Below are 21,975 nucleotides of genomic sequence, written 5' to 3' on the forward strand. Positions count from 1 at the left end.
AGAGAGAGAGAGAGAGAGAGAGAGAGAGAGAGAGAGAGAGAGAGAGAGAGAGAGAGGAGAGATGGAGAAAAAGAAGAGAAAGGGAGAGAGGGATAGTGGAGAGAGAAAGAAAAAAAGAGGTAGGGAGAAAGAAAAAGAAAGGAGACAGAGACAGAAAGACAGAGACAAATAAATGGGAAGAGGGAGAGAGGTTAAATGATATGCTTAAAGTCAAACATTACTTAGGAAGTAGAACTGAGGATAAAGACCTTTATGTGATCTGGCTAATATGTTTAGCCACCACCATCCCATAAGTTAGTATATTGAGGCAGATAAGGTGAGAACTAGAAAGTTAGTAAGGGGAAAATCACAGAGGCAAGATCAGTGAAGTCAATGCTCATCCTGATGTCAATACCCTCTCTCAAGATGAGCATCTAGACATGGCTTTCTAACTCTTTAATTAAATATACACTATATGGTAAAGAGAATGAGAAACCTTGTTAGGTTGATGAATTTAATAGGGTTTACTGTCATTTAAAATTTCTTTTGTTTTGGGGAAACAAATATAGAAAGTCAAAGTAATTATGTGTCTAAAAATTAACTTTGTTAAAAATTAACTTTAATTAAAGTTCCAGCTGTTTAATATTTATTTACACAAAAATTAATCTAATTAAGCAGGAAAAGTCCTTTTTCTCTGCCATGTGGATAAGTGTGGAATTTTGGCTCTGATAGTCATGGTCCTGAACTGCATGAGAAATGCAGTGGGGAAATGAGAAATTATGTGAAGAACTTAATATAAACAACATGAGCAAGTATAATGATTTCAGAGCTATAATATTAGAGTAATAATACCGGATAATAACTTAATAAATATAATATTTTATTAATTTACCCCATCCCATTAAACTTGTCAAAGAAAACATTTTACATTATAACATGCCAGGATAGAAGGAAACTGTTTACCTACCCTGAATTCAATCTTTCCTTGGAGTACAAAATCACCCAACAGTAGCTGTACTGGATTGATAATGCTATCAGTTTCAAAATGAAGTTATCTGATGCCTTTTCATAATTTAGTTCTTCCAGACTCTACCAAAACAAAAAATAAAATGCTCAGGGATTTGAATAGTTCTTCTTATACTAAATTATTGGCATTGCTTTAACACTTGATAAAAATTCTTTTAAGTATATAGATTTAAATCCTGTAACAGTTAAAATTAAGGTAGACTGAGGCACAAAATTCTGAGCATGATCAACTCATTAGTAAAGTGTGAGTTTACCAACAAATAGTATCTTAGCTTCCTCAGCAAAGATAAGATCCTGAATGGGGGGGGGTGCAGCTTTCTTTTGTAGTTTTGGGGAGTTGTTGTTTGTCTTTCATTTTCAAGGAGGACATCATAGGTGATGTCTTGATTTGTTGGTGAACTGGATCTAAGTGAGGCAGAGTTGCATAAAATCATCATCAGCTTTACTCTCTTTTCCAAAGTCATCTAAGTACAGCAGCAAGACAAAAGACAGGACTACTGGGCTTGGGATATAATAGATGATGTTGGTGTCTTAAATGTCTGACCAAGCTCTAAGTACTCCAAAGTACCTACTTCAGCCGCCTTCATGGCCTGTGGAACAAACTGTTTTTGTGTACCCATTCCACCAGGGTGAATCTTTGCATGCTTTGGGTAGATGCCCTGCTCACTTACCAGTGGGTTTAAGGCCCGTTGGTTACCTTCAACCTGGGTTAGCCTATTGCCGAGATGGTTTATCATGGTGTGCTCATGTAATGTTAATGGAATAGAAAGATCTTCCACATCCATTAACAGGTCTGTGTGACCTGTTTTGAGCTCTGGGGCTGTGATATAGCCTGAATCTAGACAGTGCAGAGTGTGAAAGACAGAGCAGGGAGTTAGAGGGACACAGTGCTCAGGAAGCAGCTGGAGTGGGCAGAGGAAGGAACTAGTCTAAGGGAACTTGTTTGTAGAGAGGCCTAACAAATAAGATGTTGGTGTTTCCTTGTTAAATCTTACCTCCTGGTATTCTAATCCAAATAAACACTTTGGTTTTCATTTAATAAAGAGAGCTTATTATATTTTGTGAATTTACCCTGGAAACATGTCTGCATAGTCATAGCAGTTGCTATGGCTATCACATTAGCATTACATTTGGTGATGAGGATGGGATTGCTAAATATGAAACCTCTACTTGGAGATAGGAAGGCTCTAGGGAAGGAAATGAGTATCCTGGGATGGGAGGATTTATTTTATTCCTCCCTAGGGAGAGAATGGGCTAAAAGCACAGAACTTTGTTAAAACTGGGAACTGAGATTGCAGAAGGGAAAACTCATAGATTTAGAAGGATGTTTGCAAGGAATACCAGTAGAACCAGAGAAAGAAATGGCAGGCATATGTAGAAGAGGATGGACGTTGTTAACACGTTATCATATGTAAAAGGAGAGACAAATTGCTGGAGGAAAAGGTTCAGCTGGAAAAGGAGTTAACTGATTTGCATGAGAAGTTTTCTATGCTACAGTGTCAGAACTTTCCTTTAGAAGAACAAACTAGAAAGTATCAAGTGGTAGCAGAAAATTCAGTTGTGAAAATAGCTCAGAAAAAGAAAAGGAAAGATAATAAAAGGAAGGTGCATACAACCCTTGCATGTGGGGCCTGATTGGGACCCAGACACCGGGGAAGAAGATTGAAGCAAATTCAGATGTAGCAAATTCTTGAAATGTGGATGCATGTCCAATAATGCAAAGGAAGTAGGAAAACCGGGGTGGGGGGGACACACAACATTTAAGGAAGTAACTGAAGATTTTACTCATCAGGAGGTCACAGATATTTTAAGCTGTTTCACCAAAAAAATGGGAGAATCACTAGTATCTTGGATGGTGGAATCAGTGATGAAGGAGCTGGAGGAGTATGGATAGATAATATAGACTGAAATTCACAGGTATTAATCAGAATATCTTTATATAACAAGCTTTTAGGGATTACCATATTCAAGGAGGTAATAATGGAACTAATTTGTTAGCTTTAGCTGATGAGGGAAGCAACAAACAGTATTCCACTGATTCTATGTGGCCAAATGGAGACAGACCCTGTTATTTGTTTAGAGACTGTATGAGAAAGTTAAAGGAAAAGGTAATGAAAACCACAATAATGACTGGAGATGCAGATGCATATCACAGGACTTCCATAGCAGTTCCTCATAGAAATATAATAGTGGAGACTGATCCTCCTGCTTATAAACACATAATTTTGACTCTCCTGATTGGGGAAATAGGGCACCCTCTTTCAGAGGCATTAGATAAGATTGCACAGTTAGGTGACTTAGGAGAATGGGGAAAAGATAAATTTCCTCCATAGAGAAGAGAAAATAGCAAGCAGATTCAAAGTCAGAATAGAATAACAAGGAAAGATATGTTTAGTGCTTTACTGAGAGCTGGGAGGAGACTTTTGAGAGCTGAGAGGAGACCTCTGAGAGCTCAGAGGAGACCGCTAATGGCAGAGACTTGCTGAAGGAGTCTCTGAACTTTGAAAGCAATTAGAGCAGTAGGGAAGAAATTTGCCCATGGGAAGGAGACAACTTAAGCCCCTTTTGAGAGCTGTTAAAGTGAACTGAACTGTTAAAACAGAGCCTCTAGATTTTGGAGGTGAACGGAGATGATGGTGTTAGTGGTGTGTGTCAGTATTGTTGTTGCCTTGTTAAGTTTTGTTTTCCCAGAGGTCTGCCTGGGAAACTGTGGGCAGGAGCCCCTAGAGCTTGCTGTCGGGCAAGAGGAGAGAAAGCTTGGAGTGGAGCAGTCCCTGTGAGCTGAGACATGAAGCAGGAGCAGGAAGATGCCTAGAATGAATCCAGGTGAGAGTCTGAAGAGGTCGGCCCAGAGAAGAGCCATGGGACTTGGAAGTCAACCTCATGTTAAGATGAAAGAGGACTTTACTTGGACACTTTGTATTGATTGAAGAGACTGTAATTTACTGTGACCTAGGGGTGGATAGTGTGTTTGTGGTATTTTCTGCCACCCCTTAAGGATGTATTGTGCTAGGGAAGACCCTGGCCTGGGACTCCCTGATTTTGGGGATACAATGATATATGCTGTATAATGTGTTGTGCTAGGGAAGAACCTGGCCTGGGACCCCCGATTTTGGGGATGAAATGAATATGTTGTGTGCCATGATATGTTGTTATGCTTTAGCTTATAAATAAGTATTTTGGGGAATGCTATGTTATATATTGACTGCAATGTTATATACTATGTGACCTTAGTAATAAGTTATTATAATGTTATGAAAGTTATGCATTAGTTTCTTGAATAAGGTTTCATTCTGAATAGTGTTCATTATACCTTGCAATTAGATCCTTAAAATTATTCACAGCAGCAGCCCTCAGGTGTGCTGTCATGATTGGTGTTACAAATTCCACTCCTTGTGAAAACTGACCCTTCTTCCAAAATAACTATCAGAGGAACTGAAGGATTTAGTTCTACTGACAGAATAAAATTGGGAGCTAAAAGTATGTGTAAAATGGAAGCCAGACAATGTTCCAAAGGCTGCAGGGAAAAAGGTGATACTGTAACTGTTGTTTATTCAGGAGAAGATGATTAGGAAATTGTGCTTTTAACTCATATATTTTACCGTGAATAAGGCTATGATAGTGGGTTCGTGGACACCAGAAGCACAGCTGACACTATACCCTGCTTCTGGTTATTGTCTCCTTATTCTTTTTGGCCTTTGTTTTGTTTGTTTAACCTGTTTCTAGATTTGTCTATTCCAGGTTTAGTGCCCTCCACTTGCATGTGACTGACTGTTTAAGCTGGATGTCACCCTCTGTCTGAGATCATGATACATCACCCCTGGACCTGACATTGACCAAGCTCCACATACCAGCTAAGGAACTGATCCTTTGAATGCAACCTCTGGAGGCAGGGACAGCTCCATGTCAAATCTCAGCAAGAAAAAACTATAATTATTGCTTTTTACTTAGGATAAGATAATTTTTAGCTAGAGAATCTTAAGATCAAAAATAGTTTTAGAATATGAAACTTTTGCCCCTTACCCTGGGGGATTTTGGGTCCCCTTTGTTTGAGGGGGGGAATAATGGGGTGCTTGTGCCCAAGTCCCCATCTAAGATATTATCTTATGTGTTTATTTTGTGTTATCTTTTTATATTGTTATGGAAGTTATGTTGATGCAAGTTACCTCTAAAGTCCCATTGATCTATGAAATAGAATGAAAGATCTTGGGGCCAAATGTAGTGTTAATGGAATAGAAAGATCTTCCCTGTCCATTAATAGGCCTGTGTGACCTGCTTTCAGCTCTAGGGCTGTGATATAGTATGAATCACCTGGAGCCTAGGTCACGTGGGAGTGGGAGGAGCTTGCCCAACAGGATTTTAACTGAAATAGAATGTTGGTGAGAGACAGTACAGTGTGTGAAAGACAGAGCAGGGAGTGAGAGAGACACAGTGCTTGGAGAGGGAATCAGCTGTAGTGGGCAGAGGGAGGAACTAGTCTAAGGAAACTTATTTGTAGGAGGTCTAACAAATTAGAATGCCTAAGATGTTGGTGCTCCCTGGAGTGGTGATGAACAACACCTTGTTAAGTCTTAACCTCTTGGTATTCTAATCCAAAAAAACACTTTGGTTTTGCATTTAATGAAGAAAGTTTATTATATTTTGTGAATTTACCCTCAAAATATGTCTGCATAGTCATATCAGCTGCCATGGGTATTGCATTGGTGTTATAGGCAGTTGCTTCTTGGATATAGGGGATACAGCTTCTTGGAGACATGGATAGAGTTGAGTGCCAGCTGGACACTGAAGGTAAATGAGCAGCCCTGAAATGGGAATGAGCAAGAACCCACACCCGAGGTGCTAGTCTTCCTTGCACACTCCATATATCCCATAGTTTTGGGGAGCACAGAAAATCGGAAAGCCAGTATCATAGATGGAAATTTGGGAATAAGGGCTAGCAACAACCCCCTCCTTCCCTTCTGTGACTATGAAATGTTCATTGTTTGAGTCTGGCTGCATCTGCAAGGACAGAGATAGCAAGCCAGACTTCTTTGGATAACAAATCAGAGATCCTTCAAGGAAAGCTTGGTGGCATAAATATATTAGACCAGACTCCCTGGTGTCTACCTTCTTCTTTCAAGGGTAACAGATCTGCTTGACTCAAGAACAGAACAGCGATCTAACAAGAGAACTGGAGTTATTCTGAACTGAGTTCAGAGGCAAACAATCATGATTTAGGCAGTTAAAGGAAAAAAATCACTGTAAATAGGATCAATTTTAAAAAGACAAAGAATCAATCTGATTATTTCAATACCAACATTGAAGGCATTAGGAAAAAAAGACACATGAGCAGAAGTCTTCCCATTTTGGAAAATAGGGCTCATAGTCCAACCAGATCCTACACTTCAAGAAAGGAACTCTGCTGAGGTATATGTATGGTTGGATTATTTCAGAACACAATTAAAAATCTGTCTGATGACCTGTGGGAAAATCTGGACTGTTTGCATTTTGAGAGATATGAAGGAAGAAGCAATTATTTGTCTTTCCCCAAAACTCTATTTCGTGTCCTGACATAATGCAGATTTGTTCAGGTTGCTTTGTGGAGTTAGTCCAAATTTGTTTATCTGGTTATAAGCTAAGAAGTTTTGGGAACCACACCCTACCCTGCCAATAACTAAGTTAAGAGGACAGTTTAGCAGGAGTTAGGTGCAGAAGTGAAAACTGGCTCTGTTGGAATCCCAGTAGATAGAGGAGAGAAGCATCATCATTTTAGGACTAGTTGCAGGAAAGAAAGTTTATCTAAGTCAGCACTAAGGGTCAGGAGTAGTGATTGTTGAAACTAGATCCTTTAGCTTTATGAAGCAGAACTGTACAGACTTGGGACTAGCCTAAGCTACAGATTTTTAAATGAAGTCAACCATAGTATTGAGATTGTTTTTCAGGAATTTTTTTTTCTGGTAAATTATATGACTTTGTATATCCTGGCCATAGGGCTGATATTGAAAGGAGGAAGGAGGTTGTATTATTAACATTTTTCCTAGGGGAAGTGGAATATATCTTGACTATCTCTGGACGTATAAAAATTTACTACATAAGTAAATTTTTCCCTAAGTCATTTGCAACCACCTCCCTGGATTTCATTTTCCTCATCTATAAAGAGATTTTATATATATATATATATATATATATGTATGTATATATATATGTATATATATATATACACACACACACACATATATATATGTATGAATGTAAGGTTTGTTCAATAGAAGGAAAAGTATAAACATAATAGATTGCATTTTAACAAAAATAATAAAAATTGGGGCATTATACCAATAGATACTGAAAAAGTTTTTATCAAAATTCAACTCCCACTTTTGTTAAAGATGCTAAAGAGCATAGGTATAAATGGATCTTTCCTTAACATCACAAATACTAGCTATCTAAAACCTATAGCTAACATTATATGTAATGGTAAAAGATTAAAGGCCTTTCCAGTAAGTTAAGGAATAAGGCCAGGATTTCAATATCATCACTATTATCTGATATTTTTGTATTAACACTATAGCAATGACAAGAATAAGAAACTGAAAGAATAAGCATAGGTAAAGAAAAAACTATAATTATTGCTTTTTACTTAGGATAAGATAATTTTTAGCTAGAGAATCTTAAGATCAAAAAAGATAAAATTAAACAAAGAAAATGTAAAGATTAACCTCAAAGTGAACCATTGTGAACATATTGCTATATTTCACCCTCTAGATCAGTATTTCTTAACCATAGCACATTTGTCCACAAAAAAAAAGAAACAAAAACAAAAGCTTATTAAGTGCCCACTATGTGCCAGGAGCTGTGCTAAGCACTTTGTAAATATTTTCTCATTTGATCCTCACAAGGTAGATGCTATTATTATCTCCATTTTACAGTTTAGGAAACTGAGGCAAGACAGAAATTAAATGACTTGTCCAAGGTCACACAGCTAGTAAGAGTCTGAGATGGAATTTGAACTCAGGTTTTCCCAACTCTCAACCCAGTGTTCTATGCACTGCTCCTAGAAGTAAAAAATTTTACTACTAAATTTATAAATAAACTTATGCTAGCAGCCAGAGACTCCTTAACATGGCTACTTCTAGGTCTATTATAATCAAAGGGTAACTGACTATCTCAGTCAGTTCATGGGTCCTCATTTCCACTGAATCTTCCTGACTAGGCCAGAATAAGATGCTTGAAACAGAATATAAGCTAAGTAACAAGGCATCAATCAACGGCAAGTACTTTTACTATCATTTCCCAAAGCCTCTTCTGTGATTAGATTAGATATATAAAATAGATACTTCCAATCTATTTTCCCTGTATCATTAAGCACAGGAGGGACACAAGCAGTTTTATCCATACTATTACAGAATTTAATGCCCAGAAGCAGGTCTGCCAGGTGACTCTCTTATTTCTGTTCCTTATGCTGGCTTTTCTCCTTTAAAAATTCATTTATTTTTAAAATTCTGGACTTAAACAAACTAAGTAAAATAAGAATTTCCATACACTAAGTAGAACAACAAAAGAGGACTGACTGTATAGGAAATTGTGAGTCTCTATGTACAACTTGCTTTTCTTTTAAAGTATATAATAAATTCAACATATAACTTTCAAAGCTGTTCTGCTTCTCTGTGTTTCCTTTTAGAGTTCCTTTCATTTTCTTTTGTGTTTTATTGTTTTAATGTTTAAATGACTCTTACTTTCTTTTGGGGCAACCCTATTGCTAGTCCTCCTATTCTTACCAAAGTTTCCTTTTTTAAACAGTGTTTTATTAATGCATTTTGTCTTTCCATCAGTCATTTCATTCCCCCCTACCCTTGGACTCAACCCTCATTGACAAAGAAAAACAATTAAGGAAAAACTTCTAACACAGTGATTGCATCTGACAGCGCATACAGTATTTTGCGTCAGTAGTCCCCTGCTATGGGGGAGGGGAGGGGTTGGTAGTGGTGAATATGTTTCATTGCCTGTTCTCTAGCCCCATCATTTTAAAAAAGTTATTTATTTTTCGATTAATAAACATTTATTTTCTCTCCCTTTCACCTCCCTCCCCCATTGGGAAAAAAAAGAAAAAATAAAACAAAATCCTTGTAAAAAATATTTGTAGTTAAGCAAATACTGCTCCATTGCCCCATTGATCTTACCCAAAAACATGTGCCTCATTCTGCATCTTGAATCTATCATCTGTCTCAGAAGGTGAGAAAGTATACTTCTTTTTGTCCTCTAGAATCATGACTGGTTATTGCACTTAACAGAGTTCTTATGTTTTTTAAAGTCGTTTGTCTGTATAATGTTACTATATTAACTTGTTCCCCAGTTTTGCTCATTTCATTCTGCATTAGTTCATATAATTCTCTCCAGGTTTCTCTGAAATCATCCTTTTTGTCATTTCTTATAGGATAATAATATTCTATTTCATTCATATGTCATGCTTTGTTCCATGAAAGGGATGGTTTCAATTTATATGGTTGGATTGCTTTTTTTCTTTCCAGTGGGAGAGAGAGAAAAAGCAGGGGACAACTAACAATATTATATACACTGTCAGAGATAGTCACTATATTAGATGTTTTTCCTTAATTGCTTTTCTTTGTCACAAGGGAAAGTTGAGTCTGGGGATGGGGTGAGGGTGATTTAACTATGATGTAAAGACAAAATACAATATTTTTTAATAAATAAAATATTTTTTTAATGCAAAAGAGAAGAGAAAAATAACTCTAATAAGGGCGGCTGAAATGAGATGGAGCTGCTGGCTGTTTTTGTTCATTTAGTATCATTGCAAGAACATGGAAGATTTAACTTCTTCCTCCTACCTCTCTGTTCCTTGCAGTTGGCAGACAATTTTTATATAATTTCTTTTAAGTTGTTTCTAATCCCTAATTGGCTTATATAAAACTATGGTTGATCAAAGCTTCTTTGTGATTTGCTGTTTTTTTTTTTAATCTGAAAACATGGGGCTGCAATGGAGGAGCCAGTGAAGGGATTGAGTACAGAAATACTCTCATCGTCAGAGGCTTCAGGAAAAGGAATTTCTTTTCTTTTTCCTCCTGCTCCCCCACTCCTGCCCCTACCCAACTCCATAACATAGTAGGAGCTGAACTGAATGGGAGAGAATATGTTTTTGATTTCATTAGTAATTCTTACAAGTTCCTCAATATAGAGGTAGATGAATCATGTAATTGGGACTACTCACTCTTAGGCTACTGAGTCATGAGGCAGTTGGATGGTATAGAGTATCAGATACCCTAGTGATACTTTAGGCATCCAGAGTAGGGGGACCAAAGGAAGATCACACCACCTGGAGTCATTCACTGTGCTCTAAGAAGAGGGGCCTAAACTCTCTCCTCACCCTCAAATTCTGAAGGGGAAGGGCAGAAGAGGTGGAATCTAAACCTGCACACCTCCACCACCTCATGGCTGACCTGATGTCAGTCAGTTATTTCTCCAATTTATTTTCTTCACTTTTGCCTGAACAATCTTTCTGATACACCACTTTGAACATGTCATTCTTCTATTTGGAAATTTTCAGTGGCTTCTCACTACCTAAGGAACCAAGTCTATTCGTCATGCTGGCATTACAGGATCTCTGCAAGTTGGCTCCCACCTACTGTTCCAGTCTGATTTCATGCTCCCCCCTTTCATGTACTTCTTACATTCTGGGGGGGGGGACAGAGAGGGCTGCTGCTCTAGTTCCCCTTTCTCACTGCACTCTTCACTTTAATGGGGCACTGATTTCTGCTCTTCTCTATGCTTGGAATGTCCTGTCCTTTACACTTCAGTCTCCCTTACTTAAAAGCCCAGGTCAGGTGCCACCACTTCCAGAAAGCCTTACCAAATACACCTCTTCCCCTAGATAAACAGTATTGCTTTCTCCTCAAATTCTTTTCACAGAGCTCCTTTGTTCTCATTTCACTATTCTTTTTGTCATAGTTATTTGTGTACATTTTTCCCTCATTACACTGTGCCCTTTAGAGTACAATCTGGGTCAATCAACCAATATTTATTAAGCACTGTGTGCCAGGCACTGTGCTAAGTGCTGGTGATACAAAAAGAGACCAAAAGACAAGTCCCTACCTTCAAGGATCTTACAACCTAATGGGGGAGATCACATGCATACAAATATGTACAAACAAGCTATATACAGGATAAACAGGAAATAAGTAAAAAAGGGGAAGCACCAGAATTAAACAGAGGGCAAATTTCCTGGAAAAGGTGTGATTTTAGCTGAGACTTAAAGGAAGTCAAGGAAGATCAGCAGTTGGAGCAGAGAAAGGAGAGAATTCCAGATACGGAGGGCAGTCAGAAAAAATGCCCACAGCTGGGAGATGGAGTCTTGTTTGTGGCCAGGAGACCAGTGTTACTTGATGGAAGAGGACGAGTCAGGGAGCAAGGTGTAAGAAGACTAGAAAGGTAGGAGGGGACTATGAAGGGCTTTGAACACTATGAAGATTTTATATTTAATCTTGGAGACTATAAGGAAATTAGTTTACAGAATAGGGGAGTGATATGATTGGACCTGCACTTCAGGAAAATTGCTTTGATGGATGAATGGAGGATGGACTGGAGTGGGGAGAAACTTGAGTGGCACACACATCAGCGGGTTATTGTGGCAAGCAGACCCATCAGCAGGCTATTGCAGTAATCGTCATATAAGGTGAGAAGGGCCTGCATTAGAATGGTGGCAGTGTCAGAACAGAGAAGGAGGGTGGCATAGAGAGGCATGTTGCAAAGGTGAAATCAACAGTCCTTGGATATGGGGGGTGAGAAAGTGAGAAATCTAGTATGACTCCTAGGTTTTGAAGCTGAGGGACTGGGAGGATGTTATTGTCTTCTATGGTTATAGGGAAGGTAGGAGGGAGAGGTAAGGGTTAAAGATAATGAGTTCTATTTTAGAACCTATCTTTATATCCCCACCCCTTAGAACAGTGCTGTGTATGCTGTAGGTGCAGAATCCTAAGTGAAAATAAGGGAAGGACAACTAAGGCTTTGCTCCAGGTCACTGACATCTGAGGATGACCTGGGTTTGTATTCCCTTTGCCTTCTTGCCTGCTCTGCACCAGGGCTTGCTTCTGCTTCCCTCCAACATAACTACGTCCTCTTCTTACTGCTTTCTATATCTTTTGTTTCCTCCTGTGGATTAGGAAGCCAGGGTCATCCTCTTCCTCACCTAGCCAAATGAATCTGCCCTACGTACTACAACTTCTAGTTACGGTTTTGTATAGATTTTTATATGTGTTTGTTCAATTGAATTAAAATGACACTAAATGCAGATAGAATTGGAACATACACTAAATAAAAAATACAGTGACAACCAAACTTTATGTCTACTTAAAAAGAAAAGAGATCAGAAAAGAATATCGAGAGAATAAGTTAACATTTTGTTAAATTTCAAATTTAAAGTTGTTTTTATTTCTCTTTTAAAAAATAAATGTAAACAGATCAGGTTTTGTGGTTCTGTTTGAGTTTTAATTTCATATTGTTTTCCAATTTTTTATCTGTTAAGATATAAATTAATGAAAATTATTTAAAAAATGCACACACACACACACACACACACACACACACACTCCGTATTTTGTTCTTTCTGGCCTTTTAAAAGCCCCTTAAGGGATCTGACTTCTGTGAACTGAAAGCTGGCTCCCTCTTCTCTTTTCCGCTAGATCTATTTGATAATATAAATAAGTCCTTAATGATCTATTTCCTTTTTCTTTGAAATAATCTTCTTTCGTAGTCTCAATGAAAAACTAATAATGACACTATTAGTAGACTTGGAGACACACAGATATATTATTTTCTTTTTACTTGAATTTATTTTCTTGAACACTTAGATTTACCTGAATAATTATGGCTGTGCACTCATCAACTGTCATCACCACATAACGGTTTGTATCCCCAAACTGTTGTAAGGATTCATTGCAACATCTTTCCACTGCAGTTATATTGTAGCTGTAAAAACACAATTAACTTAGCTGAAATTGTGAAACTTCTAAGAGAAATTTAAGAATATCTCTAGTGCTTCAATGTTCATTACATTGCCCTTATTACATAATCACCATGTCCACTCTATCCATTCCTAGTGTATTGGGGCATGTATCTTGGGATGGGAATAATTTTCTGCCTTTGCATAAAGGAATACAAAGGTATTATGTATGTTGTTATGCAAGTTTTGAATCCAGAAGGATATTATTACATAAACCGCAGAAAATATCTAGCATATTTATACCTATGCTAAAATTAGGAAATCTGGGGCTTACTTGGATTCTAGTAGCTGAAGTATTTCTGGTGTGTTAAGAAGTCCTTCAGATGTGAGAAACACATACGGGATTTGAATTTCCAAAAGAAAACCACCAAATCTGTCCAGCGAGGAACTTTCTAAATAAAAGGAAAATTTTACTTGTTTATATATATATGTACATGTATACATATACACACATAAATATACATATATGTGTATATGTATATAAACATATATACACACATATACATATTTCCTATTCTAGATTAATAATAATTTTTAGCCCACTTGTAAACTTCTAATAGTTAAAAATATTATCATCAGAGAGGGATCAATTTAATTTTCATTGCTCAAGATCCCAAAGATGTCATTAAGGTGACTAGATTGGAATTCCCAGCCTTGGTTCTGATATCCTACTTACCTAAAGTAATTAAAGCCTAATGAAAAGTGAGAGATAATAAGAATCACTTGGGACAAGATCCATGGGTAGGTATAGTCTGTGGTAGGGACAGAGTCTTATATTTTGTAGCCTACAGTGGGAAGCTTTGACTCATAATGATATGTCACTACCAGTATTTCAATCCTATTCCATAATTATTATTCAATGCTCTAGGGATACCAGTATATGGTATCTACTTTGGAATTGTATTGGAATCCAACTACTTTGGAATTGCCAACATAATCATTTGAATTACTACTAACGGAGGGAGAAGCCAAGGGGACTTTAGTCCAAGGGGACTAAATTTGGTTTTAGATCCCTACCCAAATATTTGTGGGTCACTGGTATTTAGTATCTATTACATGGTGATTGCCCATTTAATGAAGATTATTTAAAACAATATTACTTTAAAAATGCACTAGAAACAAACTAAATAAAAGAATTCTCTATCATAAACACAATTCATAAGTTTAAGTAATTAAAGACTGAATTGCATTAGTAGGTCTGTAGGGAGCCTTAGTGACATATTCTTTATGCTTTTCTTAGGCACAAAGTGTTGATTAAACCTTCATTTTAAGCAGTATAACAGAAAAGATTTAAACAATATTTAGGGTAAAAATCAAATAACAAATGTCAACTGGGATGCAGAAATTAGTAATTTGGGATTTTCCTTACTTTTAAAAACTCCCTCTGGGAGAACTGTTTTAAAGGTCACATAAGGAATATCCAGTTGTTTACAATGTTCAGTCCAGCAGGAGTTTTCTACATAATTATATTCCACCACAAATGAGAATTGAGTCCAGGGAAAATCGGGTCCAATATTTTGATTATGTACAATCATACAGGAACACTTCTTGAGGCTAGAGGAGCCAAGAAAATAGCATTAAAATTATGAGCTTATCCAAGGAATGGGTAAACATAAGTACACCTCACTGAGAATGCTAGCTTAATGATGATAAAGGGTCATGATTCCCGGCTGTTTTATTCTCTAACCCCATCTGTCCACTAATCTAGGAAAAGCACCAGTACGATTTCTATTTAATTTACTGTCCAATTTGGTTTTCCTCTTTTCCTGTTCCTCCTTACAGGCTCCTATTTCCCCCCATGAAGTAAAGATCAGTAGCCTATTTTTATGTTCTGAGATGGAGAGAATCCAATTTATTTTTTTCTGTTTTCCCCCAAACACTATCAATATCCAGCAGAAAAATCATAATCAGAAATTCTTCTATGATTGTTCAAAAATCTCATCCTTTTAAAGCTGACAATACTACACTACTTGTCAACTTTGGAAATGTTACATCTATACTTATATCTGTATAAAGAGGATTACTGAATAATTTTAGAAAATATCAATTTTAGAAAACATTATAGTTCTGCTTTCCCATCTGACTTCAGTTAGGATAGTGACTACATTAATTATAATTTTCTATTACCACTTTCTCAACTGCTATCACAATTACGAATTTTTAAAAGCAATTACAAAATAAAATGTTTTTAGCTGCAAATTATTTCCATTTGTATTATTATGTATTTCCATTTAGTTATTTGGATCCTAAATATTACTGAAATGGCCATTGCTATATGAGATAAACATATATGTGTTTTGAATTAATTTGGTCCAAATATACCTTACTTTTTTTTCTTATTTACATGTCATGAGGTAAAGCAGAGTTAGTGAGCAAGTGGTTTTGCATAAATTAGCATGCATCGGTGGCCCACTAATATATACCTTTCACATGGGTACTGTTTCTTCCATCAGCAAATGCCAATTGCTCATGTTAGAGAAGAAGACTTTGAAAGGATTTTTAATTAAGCCTTATCTTATGGTTACTCTGCCCAAAGGAATATAAATTTTGATCATCAAAACCTAGCAAGATATCTTGCGATTTACAGGCTAGATTTCTTTTTTTATGGACTATATGCCTCAAACCCAAATCACTTGGGCTCTCTCTCATAGATTGGCCAACAATAGGTCAAAGTGAAAGATTCACTTGGGTTCTGATGGCTCAATGTGAGAGTAAATAACAATTGTTTCTGTTTTGGCCAGAAACCCTGAGGGTCTTCCCCTCCCAGACTGATTTTTTTTAACTACATAAAAGAGACCACTCTTTATCTTATTTTTACCTAGCCTCAATCACTGAATGGAAACTGAGACTAGAGAAAGATCTTAGCTTAAAAAGATCAAAATTTCCCATAACATCCATGGCCACCTCCAGTCATGATGATTTTATATCTCATCACTGGACCCAGATGGCTCCTGAGGAGAGAGTGAGGCATAGTCCTACCTCACTTAAATCCAATTCACGGTAAGTCATGATATCACCTTCCTGATGTTATGGTCCTCTTTGAGAACAAAGGACAAACAACAATAATCCTATAGTTAGACAACTGAAAAGACTATATCTATTTATAACTTTATGTCTCTCAAGGTATGTGAAAGTTTCCCTGTAGTGAGTGAAATTTTTTTTTAACATTTTAAAATTAATTCCACTAAATCTAATTTTTCTATAACTGTGACTGAAAAACATTAATTTAGCCAGGTATAATATAGAATTTTGAAATGCAAATCTGAAGTATAGCAGAAGTGGAGCCTGAAAAGGACTTGAGCAATGGAAAAAGAATTGAGTTCTCTAGGAAAATAACTGAGCAGCCCTCTCCCATGTTGTGTGGGCTCCCGGCGTAACACAAGAGTACCAAGCTTTGCAAGGTCCTGCTGGGCTAAGGCAGGGACTGTGATGCTCTAGCTAATTCCAGTGTGTGACACATGCATGAGTACCATTCCCTTGAAAACACTAAGCTATCAGTCCTTCAGTCTGCTCAACAACTCGAGCCTGCATTTCTATTCCACTTCAGCTACACATCTTTCATTTTGTCACTGCCCATCAATGTGCTACTTGCATGATCAAAACCACTGAAATTCCTTTTTCTGATCACAATCTTCTAACATTCCATCTGTCCCCATGCCTCATTCCTGCCAAAGCCCATTCTTTCTCACTCTCCCCTGCATTCTCCCTACTCCTCCACAGGCTATCAACCCCTACTCTGTCTATACTCTTTTCCCTCCCAATCTTGAACTCTTAGTGAACTCTGCATTTCAATTCTACATTCTTATCTATTCAAATTTCTTGTTCCCTTGTTCTATCCCCACACACAACTTGCCAAACCCCAAAATTTGGATTACTTTTACCATTTGGCTCCTCCACTCCTATTAATGTACTGTTGAATGGAACTAAAGATTATAATAATGTTGAATGAAGCTACTACAAATTTATATTATATAATCTTTTATGAGATTCAATCTCAACTGAAAACTAGCAAAACGGCAATCTTTTTACTCTTCCTTACTGAGTCTCCTTCTTACCCTCAATAGCAACTGTTCCAAACCTTTACTTCTCCTCTCAAACCTCCAGCAGCACCCCTCCTCCTGATGGGGTGCTTGGGATCTATGTTTGTAAAATCGATTTGTAATGCCAATTCGTAACATCAGTAATGATGGGGTGCTTGGGATCTATATTTGTAACATCAGTCTGTAAAACTTTGTAACATCAATTTGTAAAACCAGTTTGTAAAAATCACACTACCTCCCCCCCCCCCCAGAGCATTAACTCTGTCCCTTCTCCCCACCCCTAGCTTCAAAGCATTAATTGTGCCCAGCAACAACTCATGGATTGTTTATCTCAGCCTTGAAACATTAACAAGCTATGCCTATCAGTCCTTCACCAAAGTATCTATAAACATTCCAGTTTAGGCAACTATTATCTCCCCCTTTGTATAGGGCCTCCTTGCCCCCATGAATCCTTCAATACCCCCTTTCTAGGTTAACTCCTTAAGCAATTATCTTTCCCTAACCTTGGTTCCCAAACATCAATCCTGTCAAGCATGACACTGATGTGTGGCAGATTGGGCACTTCTCCATCAGCCCTTGATGGCTAGCTGACTTAGTTTCAAGCCTTAAAACCACACCTCTAGGTAGCGCGCACCCTCCCCCCCCTTTTTCCCAGTGAATCATGGGTTATATCAAGTGTGTATGCCCCTTTAAACACCGATTCCACCTTAGCCCCACCTTAACTCCTCCCTAATTCCTCCCTCTTCTCGACTAGTCAGCCTAATTGACATCTCATGAATAGCCTTAACTCTTTAAAAACTATGCCTGTGTCTTCTTTAAGCTTGCAGATCCCCTAAGGATCCTTGCCCGCTGTAAAGTGCATAATAAACTTTTTCAACTCTGACTCCAAGTAAGGCTGAGCTGAATTCTTTCCAGACTGAATCGAAGGTTCTGGTCTTAAGATAAGATCAGAGTCCCTGCTGAACCTATTGGGAGCCATCCCTCATCACTCCCATAGTGTCATATGAAATCCTTGCCTTATACTTTACTGAAAATGCAGGTTGTCCAGTGAGAACATCTTCTTCCCCTTGCCCTTTCCTCATTTGACAACCTCTCTTCCTCATATGACAATCATTGATATCATCCTTTATAATTTCCTCCTTTACTTGAGTTTTGGATGAAAGATTTTACTGGAAAGGTTTTACTGGAACACAGATTTTCCAATGTAAAGTCTTTTCTTTCATTTTTTAAAAAAATTAATTTTTATTGGTATCTTTTGCTCTTACATCACCTAAATTTCCAGTTCTTTGCTACCACAAAAAGTGCTTCCATGGGGGAGGCTAGGTGGCACAATGAATAGAGCACTGGCCCTGGAGTCAGGAGGACCTGAGTTCAAATCCAGCCTCAGACACTTAAAACAAAAACTAGCCATGTGACCTTGGGCAAGTCACTTCACCCCAATTGCCCTCCAAAAAGCAAAAAAAAAAAAAAAAGTGCTTCTATGTGTATTTCGGTGTATATGGAAGCTTACTTTTTAATCAATGACCTCTTTAAGCTTTATATCTTGTTAATAGCATATATGGGTCAGAGTAATGACTTTTTAGTTACTTTATTATGCAATTCCAAAATGCTTTCCAAAATGGTTGTACTAATTCACAACTACACTAACACTGCACTAGTGTACCTATCTTTATATAACCCTTTCAACATTTACTATTTACATTTTTTTGTCATCTTTGTCAATTTTCTAGGTGTTAGATGGTTGTTTTGATTTGCATTTTTCTTCTTACTAGTGAGCTGGAGGATTCTTTCATACGGTTGTAAATAGTTTACAATTATTTTAAGAACTGTTTGTATGCTTTAATGAATTACCCACAGGAGAATGACTTTTGGTCTTATAATAATCCTTTTTAGTAGTTATTGTGTTTTTTTCATAGTAATCAAAGTACTCCTTAGATTTTCTTTCATGAAAGATTAAGTCAATGGAAAGAGAGGTATTATAGACATCTCAGTAATTGCAGCAGTAATGAAAAATCCCAGAATTATTTAGTTTTCAGGCATCCAACTCTGTAATTTCTTTTTCATTAAAAACAAGTTCTCCCTAATCATTTGATGGAGTGGGATGTAACATAATATCTGCTGTATGGCAGTCAGGTGGTGCAGTGGATAGAGCTGAGCTTGGAGTCAGGCAGACCTGAGTCCAAATAAGGCCTCAGGCACTTACTAGCTTTGTAACTCTGGGCAAGTCATTTAACCTCTCTTCACTTTAGTTTCTTCAACTGTAAACAACTGTAACAACAGTACCTACTGTAATGGGAATGGGAATTTGAAGACCTTCCCTGCTTTGAAAGTAAACTCTGCCCCCTAATAGGGTGAATGTAATTACATGGAGCCTGTGATGGGAGAAGTTTGCTGAAGGGAAGCAGAGCCCACAAGAAGCTGGGAATCAGAGCCAGAGAGACAGTTGGAGATAGAGGAGCTCAGGCAAGAAGATAGAGATGTATGTGAATAAAAATTGATCTTATATTGGTTTGTGGGAAGGCTAAAAGATGGCATGGCTCTCTACATTGCGGTGCATTAACTTTTATGTTGCTTTGATGGATTTGGTTTCCTTGTGTTGGGATTTGGTTTTCTAGTGTCTAAATAAATGCTTTGGTTCTGTCCTCTATATGGAGAATTTGTTATATTTTGCGATTGAACACCATGGAATATTTATAGTTATAGTCTTTATCGTGGGTGCTGTAAATATTGCATTGGCACTACCTCCCAGTATTGTGAGGATCAAATGATTTGTATAGTGCTTAGTATCTGGCTCATAGTAGGTCCTATACAAATGCTAGCCATTGTTGTCACAAACAATTTCCAAACAGCAAACCAGGAAAATTCCCAAAGATTATTCTTTAGAAATAATTCTAAGAATGGTACACAATTATTATTTTCTTATACCCAGAACACAGAAAAAAGTGAAGATCTCCTCAAAGGCTACTTGACATAGAACACAGAAAAAAGTGAAGATCTCCTCAAAGGCTACTTGACATAATCTGATTTCCTTGTTGGACTTAACATTTTGAAATTATCAGCCATAGAATAAAATGGGTAAAGAACAATAGATACTAATTAAAGAGTCAATCATACATTAAAAAAAAAGTTATCTCACCCATTTAAAACATCACTGGATTCCAGCAAAACTTTTCTTTTTTCAGTAGACAAAGAAATACATTCTAAACCTGAGTTGGCAGAAGAATGGAAAGTAAACATTTTTCAATGTCCTTAATTTTATATACTTCTTTCTAAGGTGACAAAGTGACTTAACTATGAAAAAATATATTTAATGTTATCTCCAAAAAGGCTACTTCTCTGTGAGAGTTTGAATTATTTTAAAAAAGGATTTAAAGTGTTGTTGTTTTTAGCACTCACACAATAGAAAAATATTTCACAGGTTATATATCTGGGGTGCGTATATATTTTAAACAAGACATGTTCAGTTTTTACTTTTTGAATCTCAGTGTAATCAAAATACTTAATTTTAAATGTCTATCATTTGTGTAACTAAGCCTATCTCATTAGAAAATCATAATGAAATTTTTTCCCTTCAAATAAGAAGTCTTAATATAATTTTAACACCCAATTCTAGACAACACTGTCTGAGTTACTCTAGAGAGTGGTTACTAAATATATATTTTAATTTCAATGGAATTTACCCCAATGCAGTAAGAATATTAGTATTTTCTGGTCCTTTCTATGAAACATTTAAATATCATCCTGTAAAATATAGAAGAGTTACTAGGGAATTGTTATTTTTTATAGTTACTCCAGATGCTCTCAAATTTACTGTAGAAGTCCTATTTTATTTTTCACCAATGTATACAGAAAAATATACTTTAAAATATACTAGCCCAGAGAAAGGACTGATGGAGTTTGAATATAGATTGAAGCATACCATTTTTCTCTTTTTTTCCCCCAGTTTTTTTCCCTTTTGGTCTGTTTCTTTTTTCACAACATGATTAATATGGAATGTTTTACAGGATTGCATATATATGTGTGTGTGTGTATATATATATATATATATATAACCTATATCAAATTGCTTACCATCTTGGCGGGGGGAGATGAGGAAAGGAGAGAGAAAATTTGGAACTCAAAATAAAAAAAAAACCTAAATGTTAAAAATTGTCTTTATACATAATTAGGAAAAATATTATTAAAAATAAAAATGTATCAGCATATGCACATCTCAATAATTCTTATATATAGAACAACATTTAGATATAAGGAATGCTGATTCTAGGGATGGCAAACTATCTACTATATTATAGTACAATCATCTGTAGAATGCAAAAGAATGTCATCCTAGGCACACAGTTATGTGTAATTGTTTTTTTCTGACTTGATTTGATGGTGATCCAGAAAAATCAAAAGAAAATGCATGTTGTATCTTTCCTCATAATCTCCTCAGGTCTACTCATATTATTTAAAGATCTTATTTGATGTTTTGCTTTATTAATTATGTCTGTAAACATGTTGGCTACTTATTAAATGCACTTATTAAGAGCTTGTAAGCTCCAGAAAGATGGAGGCATGTATTAACTTTTTAATATTATACTACTGGCCTAGCCAGTAGTAACCAAAGATAGTTACTGTAATCAAAGCAGAAAGAAACAATTCTCAGCTGTACAGTCAATGTTTTGTTTCAGTAGACCAAGCACAAAATGGACCCCAAGATGGAAGATGAGAAAATATTGAGATCAGAAAGACAGCATGATATTTAAGTTAGTAAAAGCCATTCACTATAAATAATATTTTCAGAAATAACATCCTACAGTATGATTTGGAGACCCATTACTATGAAAGTAAGATATTTTGCTATATATTAGATATAAAACTATATATAAATACAAATATGTATATACACACATATACACATATGAATTATATTGCTTCAACACTTCAAAATCTGTAATT

At 36.6% G+C, this 21,975-nt stretch overlaps 1 protein-coding gene across 1 annotated transcript in view; it reads right to left on the reverse strand.

Annotated features, from left to right (window-relative positions):
• The window catches only part of SHOC1 (shortage in chiasmata 1), a 142,630-nt gene that overhangs the window by 23,411 nt on the left and 97,244 nt on the right, over positions 1-21,975 (reverse strand). Inside the window, exons 17-21 of the mRNA XM_069085313.1 lie at positions 20,171-20,240; positions 14,364-14,548; positions 13,269-13,386; positions 12,849-12,960; positions 947-1,068 (exon numbers count right to left, since the gene is read on the reverse strand). Coding sequence (XP_068941414.1) covers positions 947-1,068; positions 12,849-12,960; positions 13,269-13,386; positions 14,364-14,548; positions 20,171-20,240 — 607 coding nt within the window. The remainder of the gene's footprint in view (positions 1-946; positions 1,069-12,848; positions 12,961-13,268; positions 13,387-14,363; positions 14,549-20,170; positions 20,241-21,975) is intronic.

The sequence above is a fragment of the Petaurus breviceps genome, unplaced genomic scaffold, assembly GCF_028583685.1.
Source record: "Petaurus breviceps papuanus isolate PSGF00001 unplaced genomic scaffold, PetGlider_PUasm1.0 175, whole genome shotgun sequence".
NCBI classification, from domain to species: domain Eukaryota; kingdom Metazoa; phylum Chordata; class Mammalia; order Diprotodontia; family Petauridae; genus Petaurus; species Petaurus breviceps.